At 45.9% G+C, this 20461-nt stretch overlaps 1 protein-coding gene across 17 annotated transcripts in view; it reads right to left on the reverse strand.

Moving 5' to 3' along the window:
- Nucleotides 1-3454: 3454 nt before the first annotated feature.
- Nucleotides 3455-20461, reverse strand: part of madd (MAP-kinase activating death domain) — a 94943-nt gene continuing 77936 nt past the window's right edge. For 7 of the 17 annotated variants that reach the window (XM_061244704.1, XM_061244702.1, XM_061244701.1 and 4 more), the window contains 7 exons: nucleotides 20023-20130; nucleotides 19030-19194; nucleotides 18231-18303; nucleotides 14696-14802; nucleotides 10878-10947; nucleotides 6499-6545; nucleotides 3455-5721 (listed from right to left, as the gene is read on the reverse strand). In XM_061244704.1, coding sequence (XP_061100688.1) covers nucleotides 5608-5721; nucleotides 6499-6545; nucleotides 10878-10947; nucleotides 14696-14802; nucleotides 18231-18303; nucleotides 19030-19194; nucleotides 20023-20130 — 684 coding nt within the window. In that variant the 3' untranslated portion in view covers nucleotides 3455-5607. Of the gene's footprint in view, nucleotides 5769-6498; nucleotides 6546-10877; nucleotides 10948-14695; nucleotides 14803-18230; nucleotides 18304-19029; nucleotides 19195-20022; nucleotides 20131-20461 lie in introns of all 17 variants that reach the window. The other 10 variants (XM_061244699.1, XM_061244698.1, XM_061244700.1 and 7 more) reach the window with 4 other exon arrangements.

Genomic DNA, 20461 nt, shown 5'->3' on the forward strand with positions numbered 1-20461 from the left:
AATTTTGTTTCTCATGGCCTGAGAGTCCTTCAGGTGCCTTTTGGCAAACTCCAGGCAGGCTGCCATGTGCCTTTTACTAAAGAGTGGCTTCCGTCTGGCCACTCTACCATACAGGCCTAATTTTGTGGATTGCTGCAGAGATGTTTGTCCTTCTGGAAGGTTCTCCTCTCTCCACAGAGGAATGCTGGAGCTCTGACAGAGTGACCATCGGGTTCTTGGACACCTCCCTGACTAAGGCCCTTCTCCCCCGGTTGCTCAGTTTAGACGGGCGGCCAGCTCTAGGAAGAGTCCTGGTGGTTCCGAACTTCTTCCATTTACGGGTGATGGAGGCCACTGTGCTCATTGGGACCTCCAAAGCAGCAGAAATTTTTCTGTACCCTTCCCCAGATTTGTGCCTCGAGACAATCCTGTCTAGGCGGTCTACAGACAATTCCTTTGACTTCATGCTTGGTTTATGCTCCGACATGCACTGTCAACTGTGGGACCTTATATAGACAAGTGTGTGCCTTTCCAAATCATGTCCAATCAACTGAATTTACCACAGGTGGACTCCAATTAAGCTGTAGAAACATCTCAAGGTTGATCAGTGGAAACAGGATGCACCTGAGCTCAATTTTGAGCTTCATGGCAAAGGCTGTGTATACTTATGTACATGTGATTTCTTAGTTTTTTATTTTTAATAAATTTGCAAAAATCTCAAAAAAACTTTTTTCACGTTGTCATTATGGGGTATTGTGTGCAGAATTTGGAGGAAAAAAATGAATGTAATCAATTTTGGAATAAGGCTGTAACATAAAATGTGGAAAAAGTGAAGCGCTGTGAATACTTTCCGGATGCACTGTATTTTGAATGTAGCCCATCATATCCTGGTTGTAGCCTCATTCACAAAGAACAAAACAGTTGATGTTCAACCCGATGCTTTGTTTAAGTGGGCGATATGCCAAACCCAAGCTTTTATAGCATGAAAATGCAGTGCTAAAGCAAAACCTAGCTGTGTTAGCATGTGACGTTAGCTCATTAAAGCTACGACTTACCTGAAAACACCACAGTAGACAAAAAACAACAATTAGCTAGCTACATACCAGACAATCCGTAAAAAAACTATTTTTTTAAATTAAAATACAGCTGCCCCCTAACATTAGTCAAGTTCAAATGGTTCTTGTACAGAGCAGCTACATTATGTCTACGTTCAGGTTTCCACCATTGAGTCCTGAATGTGCCTTGTTTTTGCGGCTTCTCTCACTCCCTTCATGATGGTTTAGCGATTCGCGTGAGATGGACATCCTCCTCAGCTCCTCACCAGACAATGGCACTCCCCTGATCCTCCTGGGTGACCTTTCTCTCCCCCCTTTCTTCTTTTGACCTTACCCTCACATGTTCCCCTCCCACCCACAAAGCAGGCAACCTTCTTGGCCTCATCTTCACAAGGAGCTGCACAACAACCAACCTCTCTGTAACACCACTCCATATATCTGACCACTCCTTCATCTCTTTTTCTCTTGCACGCTCCTCTAACACCCATCCATCTCTCCCACCATCCACTGTCACCTGTCGGTGGAACCTATGCCACCTGTCTTCCTCCACACTCTCATCTACAATCCTCTCCTCCCTACCATCCGCAGAGTCTTTCTCTCAACTGTCTCCCGACGATGCTGCAACCCTCATGTCCTCCCTCTCATCTTCCTTTGACTCTGTGTCCCCTCACCACCAAATTAGCTCGGGCCTCCCCCCCCCCAGTCCTTGGCTTTCTGATGCTCTACGTGCTGTCCGAACCAAACTGCAGGCAGCGGAGAGAAAATGGAAAAGGTCCTGACTCCCCAGTAATATAGCTTCCTTGCACACACTCCTATCATCTTTCTATTCCTCAGTCTCTCTAGCTAAATCTTCCTTCGTTCACTGTAAAATTAACACGGCCGCCTCTAATCCCCGCAAACTGTTTTCAACCTTCTCCTCTCTTCTGCCCCCCCACCTCCCTCATCACTCACACTTGATGACTTTGTCTCCTTCTTTAAAAAGAAGGTAGATGCCATTCGCAATTCCTTACCACACAGATCTCTGCCTGCTTGGCTGATATCTCTGCGTGGATGACTTCCCACCACCTGAAGCTTAACCTTGCCAAAACTGAGCTTCTCTACATCCCTGCTAAATCCTCTCGACAATCGACCTCTCACTGACTGCTGAGGACTTTGTAGTTTCCTCCTCCCATACGGCCAAGAATCTTGGGGTGACTCTTGATAACTGCCTCACCCTGGCTCCACAAGTATCCTCCACTGCCAGAACCTGCAGGTTCTTCCTCTACAATATACGCCGTATCCGCCATCTCCTGATGGAGAAAGCCACCCAGCTCCTAGTCCAGGCACTTGTCATTTCCCACCTGGATTACTACAACTCCCTCCTAGCCGGTCTCCCAGCTTGTGCCATCAAGCCCCTCCAGCTGGTCCAGAATGCTGCAGCCCACCTGATCACCAGTCAGCCCAGGTTGGCTCATGTCACCCCACTCCTCATTTGCCTCCACTGGCTTCCTATGGCACGCATCCGCTTCAAGGCCCTAGTGTTGGCATTTCAGGCTGCTAAGGGGACTGCCCCACCTTACATCCAATCTTTAATCACTCCCTACTCCCCAGCTAGACCACTCAGGTCTGCCAGCTCTGGTCACCTTATGGTTCCCTCACTACGAGCACCTGGCGGTCGAGCTGCACGTTCATGCCTGTTTTCCGTTCTGGTTCCTCAGTGGTGGAATGACTTGCCTACCACTGTCAGGACAGCAGAATCCCTTCCCCTATTTCGACGCAGACTAAGAACACACCTTTTCAAAATGTACCTTAGTCCTCCCTTCTGATTCTCCCCCTCCCCCTTCCGATATCCCTCGTTTAACCCCCCCCCCCAAAAAAAACAAACATGACTATGTTCCGTTTAGAACAACACTTCATGTGTATTTTACTAGTTATGGATGTGATGCTTTAACTTTAACTGATGCTTTAACTAGAACCTATGCACTTGTAAATCACTTTGGATTAAAAGCCCCTGCCAAATGACTAAAATGTAAATGTAAATGCATACCTTAAGGCACACAATCATGGTCACAATCACACACAATCAGTGCACAAATCACGGTACAAGTTTTTTCCACGCTGTGTGGCTGGCTGCTATAGATCCAGTGTGCTCTTTCGATCATGACAGGTTCCTTCCCTGCCAAGAAAGAAAACCAATGTGGCAGCAATTTCGATAAACCTGATTGAATCGCTACCTTCAAGTCAATAAAATCAATTTAAGGGGTTTTGGAGTAGGAGCCTAACTGCATCTCAACCAACCCACTTGAAGGTCACATGATCCCCACAAAAACCTATTCTATTTATTTCTTAAGAATCAATCAGTAACCATGGCTTTGTCTGCAAGTATAATCAGCTCAATATACTCAGGGGAAAAAGGGAATCAAACAAATGGTCACATCAGGTCAGGTTGGACGTGTTTTATTTTCATATTGCCAAAGCTGTACATCTTCTATAAATACTTTAACACTGAAATATTTACAACTCATTTTGCGTTTCATTTCCCTCTCGACAGCAGCAGACATGGACGATCATATTTTCAAAACAAGTTACAGACATTTTCAATATTATTTACCGTAATATAGAATATTGTACGACTGTCCCACCCTCCCCCGTTCCAAACATCGGAGTTTGGAAATTCTTCCTTTACCTGAGCCGATCTATTTCAATTCTTATATTTACACCACATCTACTTTTCAGCATTGCAAATTCTAAAGGAATTGTTACTCCTGGAAGTAGCAATGATGTGCAACGACTATACAGAAGTAATCAGTAGTTTCTTGCTTTAAAAACTCAGATGAAAAAAAAAAAAAAAAAAAAAAAAAAATCTAAGAAGAAAACCACAAATCCTATGGCTAAGATTTTCCAAACGTTATGGGAGCAATTACAGACGGACCTTTCTCCACTACAAACATACACATTACAACAGGACTGAAAATAACAGCAGTTTTACATCTCAAGGAGATAGAATATCCAAACACAGTTGTTACCTATTTATAAATAGATTAAGAAATATCTCCTTATATTCATATTCGCCTCTCTTTTATACAGACACATCGACTTCACGGTGTTACCCTTGAGAAATGCAAGAGGCCAGTAATTTAATTTCCAATCAGTCTTTGACCCATTACCCTAAAGTATTGCACATCTAGTGGACAAACAACAGCTGGATTGAATTGTAGCATTTGCAGTGAAATGTACAGCATTTCTTTTTCAAACATTTTTCTTAGTAACATGCAATTCAATACTGCTGACCACAGACACAAACGTTATAACTAGTACAGTAGATAAACCTTGCTAGGCAAGCTTAGGAGATGCACACATCTTTGACCAATCACAATATAGGAATTGAATGAAGACCTTAAACGAGACAATTGGTCGTAATGACTATTTTCATTGTCTTAATTACGTTATTCCTTCTGGCAGTCCCTGCAGCATTCAGGCAAAATGTGGAAAGACATTTACAACTCCCCACTGATTAATACAACAGAAAGCTATAGTGCACTCCACAACTGTGCTTTTTAAATGTTTCCTTAATTTAGACATAGCAAGACTAAGGTTTACGATACCATAAAAGCACATGTAATATCCATTATGCAGTCAAGAGCTGTAGGGAGTCGAGGGTGGGTTCAAAGAGAGGCTAGTCTGCACATCGAGGGTCGGCTGCATTTTAGAGGCTCTTAGAAGCATGTTTCCTTGCCAGGTGGCCCAGGACCTGATTGTAAGCTATTTAATTTTCCTATCCAGTTAAAATAATTAATACAGTCAGAAGAAGAAATAAATAAACATCAATGGAGCATCAGCAGTACATTCATTATTCCACTTAAAAGAACGAGTGTAAACCTGGAGGTGAGGAGTGTGGGGGAGAGCGGGGGAGGGGGGGGGTGTGGGAGGGAGAGCAGGGGGGGAGTGCGGGGTGGCTTCGGGAGGGTGTGAGACCAGACAAGCTTGAATGGTCGGGGGGTACAGGAGCAGGGGGGGACAGGACCGGGGCAGCCGGCTCGGCCCTGTTCTACCACTCGCATCAACAACACGGGGAGACGGGAGGGGGAGAGGGGGGTAGAGTAGGGGAAGGGAGGTTTTGGCTCCAGCCCCCCTGCAACCCTGTTCAGGATAAGCGGGTTAGGATAATGAATGAATGGATGGATGAATGACTAGCTTGTCAGGAACCAGGAGGAGAAAGTTTTGGGGTATGGACTAGCTAGTACGGGGGCAGGGAGAAGGTTTTGGGGTATGGACCAGCTGGTGAGGGACAGGAGAAGGTTTTGGGGCATGGACTAGCTGGTGAGGGGGCAGGGAGAAGGTTTTGGGGTATGGACTAGCTGGTGAGGGACAGGAGAAGGTTTTGGGGTATGGACTAGCTGGTGAGGGACAGGAGAAGGTTTTGGGGTATGGACTAGCTGGTGAGGGACAGGAGAAGGTTTTGGGGTATGGACTAGCTGGTGAGGGGGCAGGGAGAAGGTTTTGGGGTATGGACTAGCTGGTGAGGGGCCGAGGAGAAGGTTTTGGGGTATGGACTAGCTGGTGAGGGGGCAGGGAGAAGGTTTTGGGGTATGGACTAGCTGGTGAGGGGCCGAGGAGACAGTGCCTTGGGCTTGGTCTCTGTGTCCTTCCCCCGGACAGCGGCCATGTAGGAGAAGAGACACAGCACAGAGTAGCAGATCTGGTGGGCCTGCAGAGGGAGAAGAGACACAGCACAGAGTAGCAGATCTGGTGGGCCTGCAGAAAGAGCAGAGCACAGCTCAAGTCCATCAACGATGCTCTGAGAACTGATCTTACTGTGCAATGTTCAAATTTAACCCAGGCGGTAGATCTCACAGATCTCTGAGCAATTCATATGCAACTGCATATATTACCAACATGAGCTCAGATTAGTGAGCTTTTAACTACACTGCTAAAGGCAAGGATCAGAGCCATACACTCAGTGACCACTTTATTAGGTATTTTAGATTTATTGTTTTGACTTATTGGTCTGCTGCTGTAGCCCAACAACTCCAAGGTTCGACGTGTTGTGTGTTCAGAGATGCTCTCCTACATACCACTGTTGTAATGTGTGGTTATTTGCGTTACTGTCACCTTCCTCTCAGCTTGAACCAGTCTGGCCATTCTCCAGTCATTATGCATTAACAAGGCGTTTTCAACAACATAGAGACTATTGTGCATGGAAAATCACAGGATATAAGCATCTGTTTCTGAGACACTCAAACCATCCTACCAGGCACCAACAACCATTCCACAGTCAGTCACTTGGACCATATTTCTTCCACATTTAGATGTTTGGTCAACCGAACCTGAGTTGAGTTGCTGCCACACTGGCTGATTTCATATTTGCATAAACGAGCAGATGTACATGTCTACCTAATAAAGTGGCCACTGACTGTATAGCATATGGCTGTAGATATACACTAGTACGTCAGAGCCTGATAGGGCTGAGGTAGAAATCACTCACCATCGGAGTCTTGTACTTGTGGATCACCACTTCTTTAGTTTCAGGAACTACAACCGGACGGGCAAGAGACAAAACAAAGAATTCAACACAGGTAGAAGATCTATCGGGAAGTCAAATATGGACTGAAAAAACAGGGGCGCAGCTATTTCACACGATCATCAGCAAAGCCATGGCAGCTTGCTCCAGGCTGAAGGACAGGCTGACCGTGAAACAGGGGACTCGCTACCAGCTGGCAGGGACCACTGCATGCACCAGGCCGAACATCTTACCCATTCACGGTTAATTCACGTATTTAAATGAATTAATGTAAACGTTTACAGTGTGAGATCACCTATTCAGAAACACAAAAGGGGAAAATGGTCCTGGATTATGATGTCTGTGTCTGTGTTATTTTGAGTTTAGTTTGGCTTTCGGAAGACAACCAAATAAAGTACCTTTTTTAATTATTGTTTTATGTGCTGTGAAATTAAGCATTTCGAAGAACAACATGGAACGTTGAATGCCCCAAAGTAAGTGAGCCGAGAGCGTTGTGGAGTTTTCATGTTAGAGTACACCTTAAAGAAGTCATTTAGTCTCACATTCCTCTAGAGAGATAAGGGCCCATTCGACATGAGTGGGCAGGGGGGGAGGATAGGCGGAGGCCCTTCACACACTGAATGTAGCTCACGATCAGATACTTCACCTTCATCTGCCAGCGGAGCAACCGTAAGCAGAGACTGGAATGTTCTGCTAAATTCTGGGACCAGGTTCTTTTGGTGTATATGGGCAAAGACATTTTCCACATGGCCAAACCACGTATGAATGAGATAACCTGTATGAAAATATTCCTTCTGAAAATATTGATAGCTATTACTATTACCAGCTTTTATTAATTTGTAGTAAACTCAACTGGTTACAATTATTGATGCATCTACAGTACGTTATATTTTTAATATTTAAGTATTTGGTCAGTGGTACAATTTCAGTTCTTTTGGCTCTGTGCTCCAGCACATTGCATTTGAAGTGAAACAGTGAATATGGGGTTAAAGTGCAAACTGTCAGGCATTTGCATCCATGGGTCATCCGGGAGGAATTGCATCCCTTTTAATACATATTCCTATACATAGGGGTCCAAAAGTAATTGGACAGTTCTCAGCTACTTCTGAATAGTAGGTGTATTCAATCATTCAAGAATAAAAACACTGACACTACATGTTCATATCACTCGCGAATACGTACTAATCTGTTTTTTGTTATTCTAGCACGTTGGCGTTCCCAGGACACGCTGGATTCATAACAGGCGTGTGTGTGTGTGTGTGTGTGTGAAAACTTCTACTTATTTTGTACTAGTCCTTGAAAAGAGTCAATATCTCAAAAACGATTTATTTCACACACCTGGTTGAAGACTTATATTAAAGAAGAGGCTTGTACCATTTTGAGATTTGAGACTGAATAAATTTTGTCAGAGTATGAACATACAGTATACAGAAAAGATACACTAAAATACAAAAGAATGACAAAATGGCAAGTCAAGGACCAACCGAAAATTTGGTAAAGATATCGACAGGCATTCAAATTCCACTTAAGAGTCTTCCCAAAACTGCACCCAGGTGTCCTCAAGTGTCCCCAAATACACAAAAAAAATTTAAGCATACCCCCAGTGTCCAAAAAGCTCACCAAGAACGACTACTCACCCTAAATTCCTCCTAACCAAGCTGCAACATATTTTCAACGGAACTTCATAAGGTTAGCCAGAGCCCCGGGATCCCCGTTAGCCAGTAAAATTACGTTTTTATTATATTTTATTGCTCTGCTTTGCAAATAAGAGGCTGATGAGCATCTAAACTGCTGTTCTCGCTTGCGGAGACTCATTGCCGTTTGGTGGTTTCATTACATCATGGTTTTTTGTATTCTATACATCTGAAAGCAACAATAATTTCACACGTCAATGGCTCAACCACAAGACGGCAAAGTAGATAGGATTAAACCTCATATTCATCATTTCATAATAAATGCAATGTGCTGGAGTACAGAGCCAACAGAACAGAAACTGTACCATTGTCCATACACTTACAGACTGCACTGTCCAACTAAAATAAGGTACATATAATAGATAAAATAGGATGAATTAAAAATAATGTACATATGTATATTAAAAAATAATAATAATAATACAAAAAAGAAAAAGTATGTCTATGGCGGAGCAGATCTGAAATCCAAGATCCCCCTAATGTAGTATCTACTATATTAAGACATAATTCATATGAGATGACTGATGAATGTGCCCTTATACTACAGTGCACAGATATAACACTTCACCAGAGGAGCAAATTATAACTTTAGTGCTTAAAGCACAATAGATATTAACAATAGCAAATAGAGTCAATTGCATTTGCTAGTCATTAGGCTCAAACACTGGAATAATATAGATTAATCTGGACAAAAAGACTACCTCCAAGGCCCAATGTAACAAATAATAAACATAACTACATTATGAAACAAATGGGTGCATCGCAACAGAATACTGAAATGGGAGGGTTCGTTCACACACTAAAAAATGCCAGTAAAAGACTGAAATCAGATTTGTCTCTCTGAAACAAAATGGTTCGAGAAACATTAACACCAAAAAAAACTATATAAAACCAGACAACTGAGCATAGTGTAGGCAACTGAAAATCATCAAGAAAATTAAGGCATCAAGTGTCATCGTTGATGATACAGTCTCTCCACCTCTAAACCGTCAGGAAAGGCAAGCTAAAGTTTCTGAGATTTGTTCTTCTGAAATTACATCGATCATTTGCCAGTTTTATTTTGTAGGTCGACAGTTGAGATGGCTTGAGCATCTACCTGTGGTTCAAGCCCGGGTTACGCATGATTATGACTGGTGAGAAGAAGCAACTTTCTATTGGTTTGATAGCAAAGCACATCGCTGGGGATTGGACGAACATACTGCAGCTCACATGGGAGAGTCAGCCTTGGGGCTTCCTGTCAGTTCTGTCGCCTCTGGGAAATATATTACACTGACAGCAGGAACAATGTGAATAAAGCCAATAGGGCTGTTTGTGAATTAAAGGGGGTTTTAAACATAGAACTGCTCATCCTGGTACTCAGTGGGGGGGTAGGGGGATGAAAAGGGGACAGTGACACCATGGCAGGGGGTGAAACATGGATTTGATGACAGGGAGAAGGGAGGATGTCCACAGAGAGTAGGTATATATAGGTGACAGCACTTTACCTGCTGGAGAATGAAGGTTTTCATAGCAGCGAAGGTGAGGGAACGGATTACAGAAGAAGCACAGAGACACAGCAGTAACTCAAACCCGCACGGGGAGGGGGGGAGGGGAGGGGGGGGGCACCCCAACATAGCCTGACTCCTCTGTTAACTCCTCTGGCATAGCCTGACTCCTCTGGCATAGCCTGACTCCTCTAGCATAGCCTGACTCCTCTGTTAACTCCTCTGACATAGCCGGACTCCTCTGTTAAGTCTGGCATAGCCTGAATCCTCTGTTAAGTCTGCTGGCATAGCCTGACTCCTCTGTTAACTCTTCTGGCATAGCCTGAATCCTCTGTTAAGTCTGCTGGCATAGCCTGACTCCTCTGTTAACTCTTCTGGCATAACCTGAATCCTCTGTTAAGTCTGCTGGCAAAACGGAACCCCAACATCAAAAAAGAATGCACACCACTCACGACGTCACTGACTGATAACTCTGAATATCAACTGTGAACTGACTACGACCTACGACCTTAACCAACCACAACAAAATATAATGGGTATAAAGATGATGTGATAAACATGTTTACTCATAAGTTTTGCCTTCAATCAATTATCTTGCTAATCAATCGAAGTAAAATACCCTTAGACTGGTAGGTTTACGCTTTGGCAGACGCCTCTTAACCAACACGGACCGTGCGTGTCATGTTCCACAATGAACAACTTCAGTCTGCCGTACTTAAACCACTCGACTGCCATTCCAGCGTTATTGGGGAAGGTATCCTTGATATGTGGAAGAAAATGCCACCGATGGGCGGAAGTGGACCAAAGAGCCTGCTCTTCAGGGATCTATTTGCAGATATTATTATACAGATATCATGTGATTTCTTTGAACTACAATTACTGATATTTAAGAGTTTGGTAACCTTTTGCTAGGTCAATCACACAGCACAGTCAAGTCACTGAACTAAACTGCTGAATTAAGATACAAAATAAAAGAGTTGCAACCAATTCAATTCAATGCACGATAAACTCTGGTTCGAGATAAAAACTAATGAAAAATCATGACTCTGCCCTTCTGAACCTCAATCATTTCACTCGGGGCTTCACCTGCAGAACACGTTGTGTGCCAAGAATCTGAGTTACTGCCATGTCGTGTACAAACCTAGTATCAAAATAGTGTAATTACCAAATTCCTCCAGGACAAAGACTCCTTTGACAGTATTGCACTTTTTAATGTGATTCAGCTCTATGAAAACCTAAAAGAAAAAAAAACAGAACGGACAAACGTTAGCAAAGAACGCAATGGTCCTGGATTATGTCAGCATGTTTGGCTAACATAAATGAGAACATAAAGATTAGACATAAATGCATGAAAAGAAGGAAAAATAAGGCAACAGTATGCAAGCTTTTCAATGCTTCAGCAGAAATAAAAACAAAAATAAAAAGGACGCCACAATAGAGGAATCTCCACGTATGAGTTTTTCCTGGGTTATTCAACACTGGTGAAAAAACTGGGCCAGCGATAAGGACTCTGATATGACAATCCCGACTCCCATCCTTCTTGTAACTGCGGTGAAGTCCACGTAATCCACACGTGGAAATTCCACTACGGGAACACAAGGTGAGACTGAAGAAAACCGTCTACGACACACACAAACTGCCACACAGCTAAGAACCCAAATTGGGGGGGGAAAGAAAACAAATTAAAAACGAAAATCGAAACAAATGAAGTGACTGCTAAGAAGCCGAGATGGGAAGATGTGTACCTTCCGCTCCTTGCAGGGGGAGAGAGCATGGGAGAGAAATGGTTTGGATTAATATTGGACACAAGAGAGCACAGACACACTGGCGCTCAAAACAGCGCTTTACGCTAACAGTAAGCCGCTTGGAGACGCAAGGAGTTCAATTAAATAAGTCATAAAATTTACAAAGGGGGGTTAAAAAAAAACGAGATTTTGTGCCGTTTGACCTAAATGTGCTGGAACTCTCAGGAAGTCTCCCGCCCCGAAGCCCTCCATGCGCCCTCCTCCAGCAAAGAGGGCCGGCACCCACCAACGAGACAAACCCCCCGACAGACAGCCGGCCCACAGCCTGGCAACGGAGAACCGCGTGCTAGCTCTATATTAACTATATACAGTCCCCTCATGAGTATTGCGTGCTAGCTCTATATTAACTATATACAGTCCCCTCATGAGTATCGTGTGCTAGCTCTATATTAACTATATACAGTCCCCTCAAAAAGTATTGGAACAGCAAGGCCAATTCCTTTGTTTTTGCAATACACTGAATACATTTGGGGTTGAGATAAAAAGATGAACACAAGACTAGAATGACAAGAATTCAGCTTTTATTTCCTGGTATTTACACCTAGAGGTGTTAAAATACTTAGAACATAGCACCTTTGGTATCAGACCACACAATCTTTAGGTGAGCAAAAGTATTGGAACAGACAGTATTTAAGTAAATGAAAGTAAAAAACACTTCATATTTGGTAGCACATCCCTTGCTTGCCTGCATCAAGCCTGCGACCCATTGACATCAGGAAACTGTCATTCTTCTTTTGTGATGCATTTCCAGACTTTTACTGCAGACTCTTGTTGTTGTTTGTTTCGAGGGGTTGATCCCTTCAATCTCCTCTTCAGGAGGTGAAATGCATGATCAACTGGGTTAAGGTCTGGTGATTGACTTGGCCAGTCTAAAACCATCTACTTTTGCTCCCTAATGAAGTTCTTTGTAGTGTTGGCAGTGTGTTTTGGGCATTGTTGCATGATGAAGTTCCTCCCAATTAGTTTGGACACATTTCTCTAAGTGGGCAGACAGAATGTTTCTGTAGACTTTTGAATTCATCCTGCTGTTACCATCAGTTACATCATCAATAAAGATTAGAGAGCCCACTCCAGAAGCAGCCATGCAAGCCCAAGCCATGACACTTCCTCCACCATGCTTCATAGATGAGCTTGTGTGTTTTGGATCATGAGCAGATCCCTTCTTTCTCCACACTTTGGCCTTTCCATCACTTTGGTAGAGGTTCATCTTGGACTCATCAGTCCATAAAACATTGTCCCAAAACTTTTGAGGCTAATCTCTGTACTTCTTTGCAAACTGTAATCTCGCCTTCCGATTCTTACTGCTGATGAGTGGTTTGCATCGTGTGGTATAGCCTCTATTTAGCTGCTCTCTAAGTCTCTTCTTCAAACGGTTGATTGAGTAACCTTCACCCCTGCCCCATGGATATTGTTTGTGATGTCAATGACTAATGTTTTGGTGTTTCTCTTCACAGCTCCCACAATGTTTCTGTCATCAACTGCTGTTGTTTTCCTTGGTCGACCTGTCTGTTGCTCAGTACGCCAGTGGTTTCTTTCCAGGGCGATTTTCTGTCTTTTAAAAGCTTAAAAATGGCTTGCTTTTCCCCCCCTCAAAGACAGCTTCAAATTAGTTTATATTTTCTAACACAAATGCAGTCTCCAAAGACAAAACCCAAGGCTAAAACCAAGAGTAGGTGTTTTAAGTTGATCTAGATAGAAATACCAGGAAATAAAAAATGAAATTAAGATCTGTCATCTCATGAATATCTTTTGACCTCAAACTCAATTGTCTTCAGTGTATAGCAAAAACAAAGGAATTGACCTTGCTGTTCCAATACTTTTGGACGGGACTGAATATTGAATATGTTTACAGTATATTCACAAATCGGATGGGCAGCCAAAGTTGTCTGATTTTGCAGGTGAAATTATGGTTATACAGGTGCTTGGTTTTTACTATTAATAACATAATATTGGTGATTAATTTATGTTGAATATAATTTGTTTCTTTTGTTTTGTGTCAAAACAATTTGGAAGCTGCTATTCTTGCCCCTCACTCTATGGCTGTAGTCTCCTCAGCTTCGAGAACTGAATGCAGCCCAACTATCGAATCACAGGCCAAAACTTCCTTAAATTTTAATTAAAAAATAGTCTTAGGTTTGCTAAGTTCACAATCAATATTTATATCAGACTATCTTTGTGCACATTAATGTATTTTATGTTATAGCTGATGAGCTCAGTTTTCTCAATGAAGAAAAGTTCACCGGCTATCCATTACCTTATAATGGCTACCAATTTATTTAACAGTTTCACTTTGCGTCATGAAAATTTCCTGATGAATTGACTTATAAACTTGATAGGAAAGAGTTGGGTAATTGTTTAGCTTAAATAGCCTATATAGTTATTTAATAATAAATTTTTTGGTAGGATGCAACAACGGCATACCATTCTTGTAAAAAAAGAAAATATATATATATATATTAATGAATGTTTGATATAACAATGCTATTAATACTTGGTGGAATAACCGACGAATACCCACAGAGTGCAGAATATAAAATGCAGGATATAAATATATATATAGGGAAAATACCGAAAATGAAAAAAGTCTTTGTCAAGCCTTTGAGCTTACCTCTTGACCAAAAGAGCATCCAATAAGAAAAGTACCCACGAGATAACGGATAATGACAGGAATAGTGATACAAACACTTACTGTGAAAACGGCTGGAGCACAACAGGAGTACAGTATTCACAAGGAATATGTCTGGAATGCTCACATTTCAAACAACAAATTATGTTCAAGAGACGTCAGCAAATAAAAAGTAACATCCAGCAAATGAACAAAGCCAAAACACAAAATGGAAGCTTCCTCCAAGATGGGGTGTGAATTTTTCCTGGTCATAATTCTAGAAAATAATGATCATATACTGTGTTCTTTAGAGTCATGGTCTAGGTTCACAGTTCACAAAAGATGATGCTTTCTCCTTTAAAGTGCTTTGTAAAAATTTATATATTGTATTTATATTAAATTTATATGTAATTTATATACATTTTGGGGATCTGGGAATGATGAGGACCTTCTTAGAGGAAACGGGCTGCACACTGTTGAGACGGGCGAGAGAGGGAGAGAGCGAGAGGGAGAGAGAGAGAGAGAGGGGAGGGGCAGCATGCGAGGCCTTTCACCCGCGACGGCGCCCCCTACCTGGCTGTGCATGAACTTCAGGTTGATGCCCTCCAGGGTGACCTGCAGGAGTCCTCCCTCTCCAGTCTTCATGTCCTGCACAGGGAACTCCCCCCCCAGCTCTGGCCCTGCAGAGAGCAGAGCACACCTGCTTAACCCAGCGCTAACCCAGCCCTGCAGAGAGCAGAGCACACCTGCTTAACCCAGCGCTAACGCTCAGGCCCTGCAGAGAGCAGAGCACACCTGCTTAACCCAGCGCTAACCCAGCCCTGCAGAGAGCAGAGCACACCTGCTTAACCCAGCGCTAACGCTCAGGCCCTGCAGAGAGCAGAGCACACCTGCTTAACCCAGCGCTAACGCTCAGGCCCTGCAGAGAGCAGAGCACACCTGCTTAACACAGCGCTAACGCTCAGGCCCTGCAGGGAGCAGAGCACACCTGCTTAACCCAGCGCTAACCCAGCCCTGCAGAGAGCAGAGCACACCTGCTTAACCCAGCGCTAACGCTCAGGCCCTGCAGAGAGCAGAGCACACCTGCTTAACCCAGCGCTAACGCTCAGGCCCTGCAGAGAGCAGAGCACACCAGATTAACCCAGCGCTAACGCTCAGGCCCTGCAGAGAGCGGAGCACACCTGCTTAACCCAGCGCTAACGCTCAGGCCCTGCAGAGAGCAGAGCACACCTGCTTAACCCAGCGCTAACGCTCAGGCCCTGCAGGGAGCAGAGCACACCTGCTTAACCCAGCGCTAACGCTCAGGCCCTGCAGAGAGCAGAGCACACCTGCTTAACACAGCGCTAACGCTCAGGCCCTGCAGGGAGCAGAGCACACCTGCTTAACCCAGCGCTAACCCAGCCCTGCAGAGAGCAGAGCACACCTGCTTAACCCAGCGCTAACGCTCAGGCCCTGCAGAGAGCAGAGCACACCTGCTTAACCCAGCGCTAACGCTCAGGCCCTGCAGAGAGCAGAGCACACCTGCTTAACCCAGCGCTAACGCTCAGGCCCTGCAGAGAGCAGAGCACACCTGCTTAACACAGCGCTAACGCTCAGGCCCTGCAGGGAGCAGAGCACACCTGCTTAACCCAGCGCTAACCCAGCCCTGCAGAGAGCAGAGCACACCTGCTTAACCCAGCGCTAACGCTCAGGCCCTGCAGAGAGCAGAGCACACCTGCTTAACCCAGCGCTAACGCTCAGGCCCTGCAGAGAGCAGAGCACACCAGATTAACCCAGCGCTAACGCTCAGGCCCTGCAGAGAGCGGAGCACACCTGCTTAACCCAGCGCTAACGCTCAGGCCCTGCAGAGAGCAGAGCACACCTGCTTAACCCAGCGCTAACGCTCAGGCCCTGCAGGGAGCAGAGCACACCTGCTTAACCCAGCGCTAACGCTCAGGCCCTGCAGAGAGCAGAGCACACCTGCTTAACCCAGCGCTAACGCTCAGGCCCTGCAGAGAGCAGAGCACACCTGCTTAACCCAGCGCTAACGCTCAGGCCCTGCAGGGAGCAGAGCACACCTGCTTAACCCAGCGCTAACGCTCAGGCCCTGCAGAGAGCGGAGCACACCTGCTTAACCCAGCGCTAACGCTCAGGCCCTGCAGAGAGCAGAGCACACCTGCTTAACCCAGCGCTAACGCTCAGGCCCTGCAGAGAGCAGAGCACACCTGCTTAACCCAGCGCTAACGCTCAGGCCCTGCAGAGAGCAGAGCACACCTGCTTAACCCAACGCTAACACAGCCTGGGGGACCCACACGGGCCGCACCTCTCCTTCCCAAACAGATACTCACAAAAAACATGCAACACTTCATTATAAGCAGAGAGAAAATGACACAAACTTGCACGAGAAATGATTCTGTGTTTGTGGCAGGTCCTCACACGCTAAGATTTAAAACATTTACTCTGAAGTTTTTGGTGAAATAATGCTATAAGGACTTATTCTGAAAGGCATGCGTGGAGACTGACCGTCCCTGTTGTTTTAGACAGGACAGGCATACTCTCGCGAGATCACTCTTACCTGACGATGACCATGTTCACACCGTTCTTTCACCGCACAAAAAGAAAAACACGATGGGGAGCAGTGTGTACTATTGCCCTGTGCCTCTGGGGATGTGCGTGTGTCTGTATGGGAATTGCCAGCCACTCTCAGAGACTCTCATCACTGCTACTTTACACCTGTAGCCTTCAGGGCATAATATAGCCTCTTATTTACAGGCCCATGTCCAGGAGGAACATATACACTGAAAACTAAATATCCGCAATACAGGCAGCAGTGCTGATTTCATCCACACAGAAGATACTCTAGGGGACAGTATTTACCATTAGTTGCATTACAGGGGGTAGAATGAGGTTTTATGTATATACAGTACTGTGCAGAAGCAAACGAGACAGCCAAAGTCTGTAGAACTGTTCTCCAGTGTGTTTGGTATCGCCGACCTACCAACCTACCAGCTATTTTCTCATAAAACTGCAGGACAATCTGCCCAAGAGAACTTATGCAGTTTTTTTTGTTTTTTTTAAAGATATTTTTTAGGCCTTTTTCAGCTTTATCGGACAGTATGTAGAGACAGGAAGAATGGGGGCGAGAGAGAGGGAAAGACATGCGACAAATTGTCAGACGGTCGGATTCGAACCGTTGACGTCGCGGCTCACAATGAGCATGCGGTCAGTGCTCTGCAGGCGGCGCCACAGAGACACCCCAAACTTATGCAGTTTTAAAGGCAGTATTGCTAGTATTCATGCTAGGTAGGACCCACAAAATGGCGCATTATACCAAAGTGAAATAGCCCTTTAATGACTCGATGTACAGCTAGACCCATTACCCCCTGCTCTGTGGTCCAGGGCTGACCCATTACCCCCTGCTCTGTGGTCCAGGGCTGACCCATTACCCCCTGCTCTGTGGTCCAGGGCTGACCCATTACCCCCTGCTCTGTGGTCCAGGGCTGACCCATTACCCCCTGCTCTGTGGTCCAGGGCTGACCCATTACCCCCTGCTCTGTGGTCCAGGGCTGACCCATTACCCCCTGCTCTGTGGTCCAGGGCTGACCCATTACCCCCTGCTCTGTGGTCCAGGGATGACCCATTACCCCCTGCTCTGTGGTCCAGGGCTGACCCATTACCCCCTGCTCTGCGGTCCAGGGCTGACCCATTACCCCCTGCTCTGTGGTCCAGGGCTGACCCATTACCCCCTGCTCTGTGGTCCAGGGCTGACCCATTACCCCCTGCTCTGTGGTCCAGGGCTGACCCATTACCCCCTGCTCTGTGGTCCAGGGCTGACCCATTACCCCCTGCTCTGTGGTCCAGGGCTGACCCATTACCCCCTGCTCTGCGGTCCAGGGCTGACCCATTACCTCCTGCTCTGTGGTCCAGGGCTGACCCATTACCCCCTGCTCTGTGGTCCAGGGCTGACCCATTACCCCCTGCTCTGTGGTCCAGGGCTGACCCATTACCCCCTGCTCTGCGGTCCAGGGCTGACCCATTACCCCCTGCTCTGTGGTCCAGGGCTGACCCATTACCCCCTGCTCTGTGGTCCAGGGCTGACCTGGCTCTATATGGCTCGCACGTGGCTCACCTGGTTTGATGCTCTGCTGCCTGGCGGCTGCTCGCTCCATGCTGTCCTTCACACAGTAGTACAGCTCCCGACACTGAGGGGAGAGCAGAGACACCTTCAGCAACCCCGCGACCTCTTCCCCTCAAACCAGCCCCGTCTAACGGGGAATGGAGACTCTACTGGAGACATTTACTGCAATTGGTTTTACAAGGTAAAGAAAACAGCAGGCAAAGATACAAATGGGGGAAAAAAGCTATTAGCAAATTAGTCTAGGAACTTGAGGGGGCAGTCTCAAAGGTGAGACCTTTATGGAAGGCAGTTTTTCACCAATGCCCAAATCAGCGGTGTCATCCTAAGGATCTTTGGCATGTGCATTCCCACTTTGCACACTCATCCGGGCCATTCTAAAAGAAGTACAGAACCCAACGTTCAGCTGCACCCATTTTGAACAGAAACCTCCGAATTTTTTTTTTTCCTTCTTAAAATATTATGAGCCAGACCAAGCTTATACTAAATACAGTGCAGCCAATTTCTGGGGAAGTGCTTTGCTAATGAATCAGTGATCAGACACCTCTCCTGATGAAATCGAGACCGTGGGTGTGGGTTTGGCTGGGAATTCAAAACTGATCCAATGGCCTACAGTACAACCAGCTAAAAGCTTCCTGAACCAATCAGATTGTAGGAGATCAGTGGAAGCTTCCTGAACCAATCAGTGGAAGCTAACCTCTCAAACCTCCGTCCCCAGAGAGTCTGGCCCACGTGTTCCTCTGGGGGCTGTCTGCGGTGCGTGTGGCGGGCAATGGGCCGGTCCGGGACTCACCTTCTTGGTGTAGAACTTGTTGAGCTGCGTCTCCTGGCCGTTGCGTCTCCACAGACAGAGCACCTTGGTCTTGGGGCAGTAGGTCATGTTGATGAGCTTCTCGTACCACCAGCGCTCGTACACCGTGCCAATGTTGCTCCGCAGGACGATGCAGTCGTCACACACCTGGGGGAGGACGAGAGAGCGGTCTTCACACGGCCGTACGTTCCCCCCTCTCCAAACTCACGGCTTCACCAGTCTGCACTTTGTCTGCACTTTGTGTGCCATTTCATCTGTAGATTGTGACTGCATTCCAAAGCCTGCTGATCTTTTTGTCGTCTCAGACGGTTTGGTTCCAATTTCGGGTACTTATCAGTTATCACAAGTTCTCTTTTTGCATAATTGACTGATCCTAAGCTCCGCCCCTTTGGCACTGAAGGTCCAATCACAGCCTGGCACTGAAGGTCCAATCACAGCCTGGCAATCTTTGCAAGCCCACAACCTCAAGCGAGGTGCAGTTGTGCGCCCATCATTATAACGAATCATAGAAATGAGCACTGATATTTTTATCATTTAAAATGGCCAAAAGAGGTGCCTGTGGGACTTTAGTGACACAAGGCACCCCGACAGTGTGCAAGGCATTGCATTTTTTCTTTTTCCCAACTTCAAGAGAAATTTTCAGAAATATAAAGCCAGAATCTTTATGTCTAGAGGGGTGGACATCAAGCTTGTGAGCCGTTTGACATACACACACTTATATCCCAATATAGCTCACGTTTTATAGCAAGGCTAGATACGTCCCAGTCGTCTAGTAAAGCTATCACTTTCCAATGTAGCTGGGTTTTGCCTGAACACCAAGATGGGAATTCACCGACGTTAGCTACAGTTGGACCGTAGTGTTACTTTGTTCACTTTGGATTTCTTCCCGGTCGTTCTTTCTATTCACTATTGAGATGCACTCACTGAGCACTTTATTAGGAACACCTGCACACCGACTCATGAGATCATCCATACCTCCATGAAGAAGATGTCCCCCGTGGTGTCTGTCCCAGCATGCACCACAAACGTCTGCTTCTTGATGTGCCGGCTCCCGCTGGGCCGGATGGAGAGCTCCCGCCCCGACTGCAAAACAACACAGCTTCAGCTCACAGTACGGTGGGGCCCCAACACTACAGCAGGGCCCCAACACTGCAACACAGCCCGCTTCAGCTCACAGCAGGGTGGGGCCTCAACACTACAGCAGGGCCCCAACACTGCAACACAACACAGTTTCAGCTCACAGCATGGTGGGGCCCCAACACTACAGCAGGGCCCCAACACTGCAACACAACACAACACACCTTCAGCTCACAGCAGGGTGGGGCCCCAACACTACAGCAGGGCCCCAACACTGCAACACAACACACCTTCAGCTCACAGCAGGGTGGGGCCCCAACACTACAGCAGGGCCCCA

The sequence above is a fragment of the Conger conger genome, chromosome 6 (assembly GCF_963514075.1).
Source record: "Conger conger chromosome 6, fConCon1.1, whole genome shotgun sequence".
In the NCBI taxonomy this organism is placed as follows: Eukaryota; Metazoa; Chordata; class Actinopteri; order Anguilliformes; family Congridae; genus Conger; species Conger conger.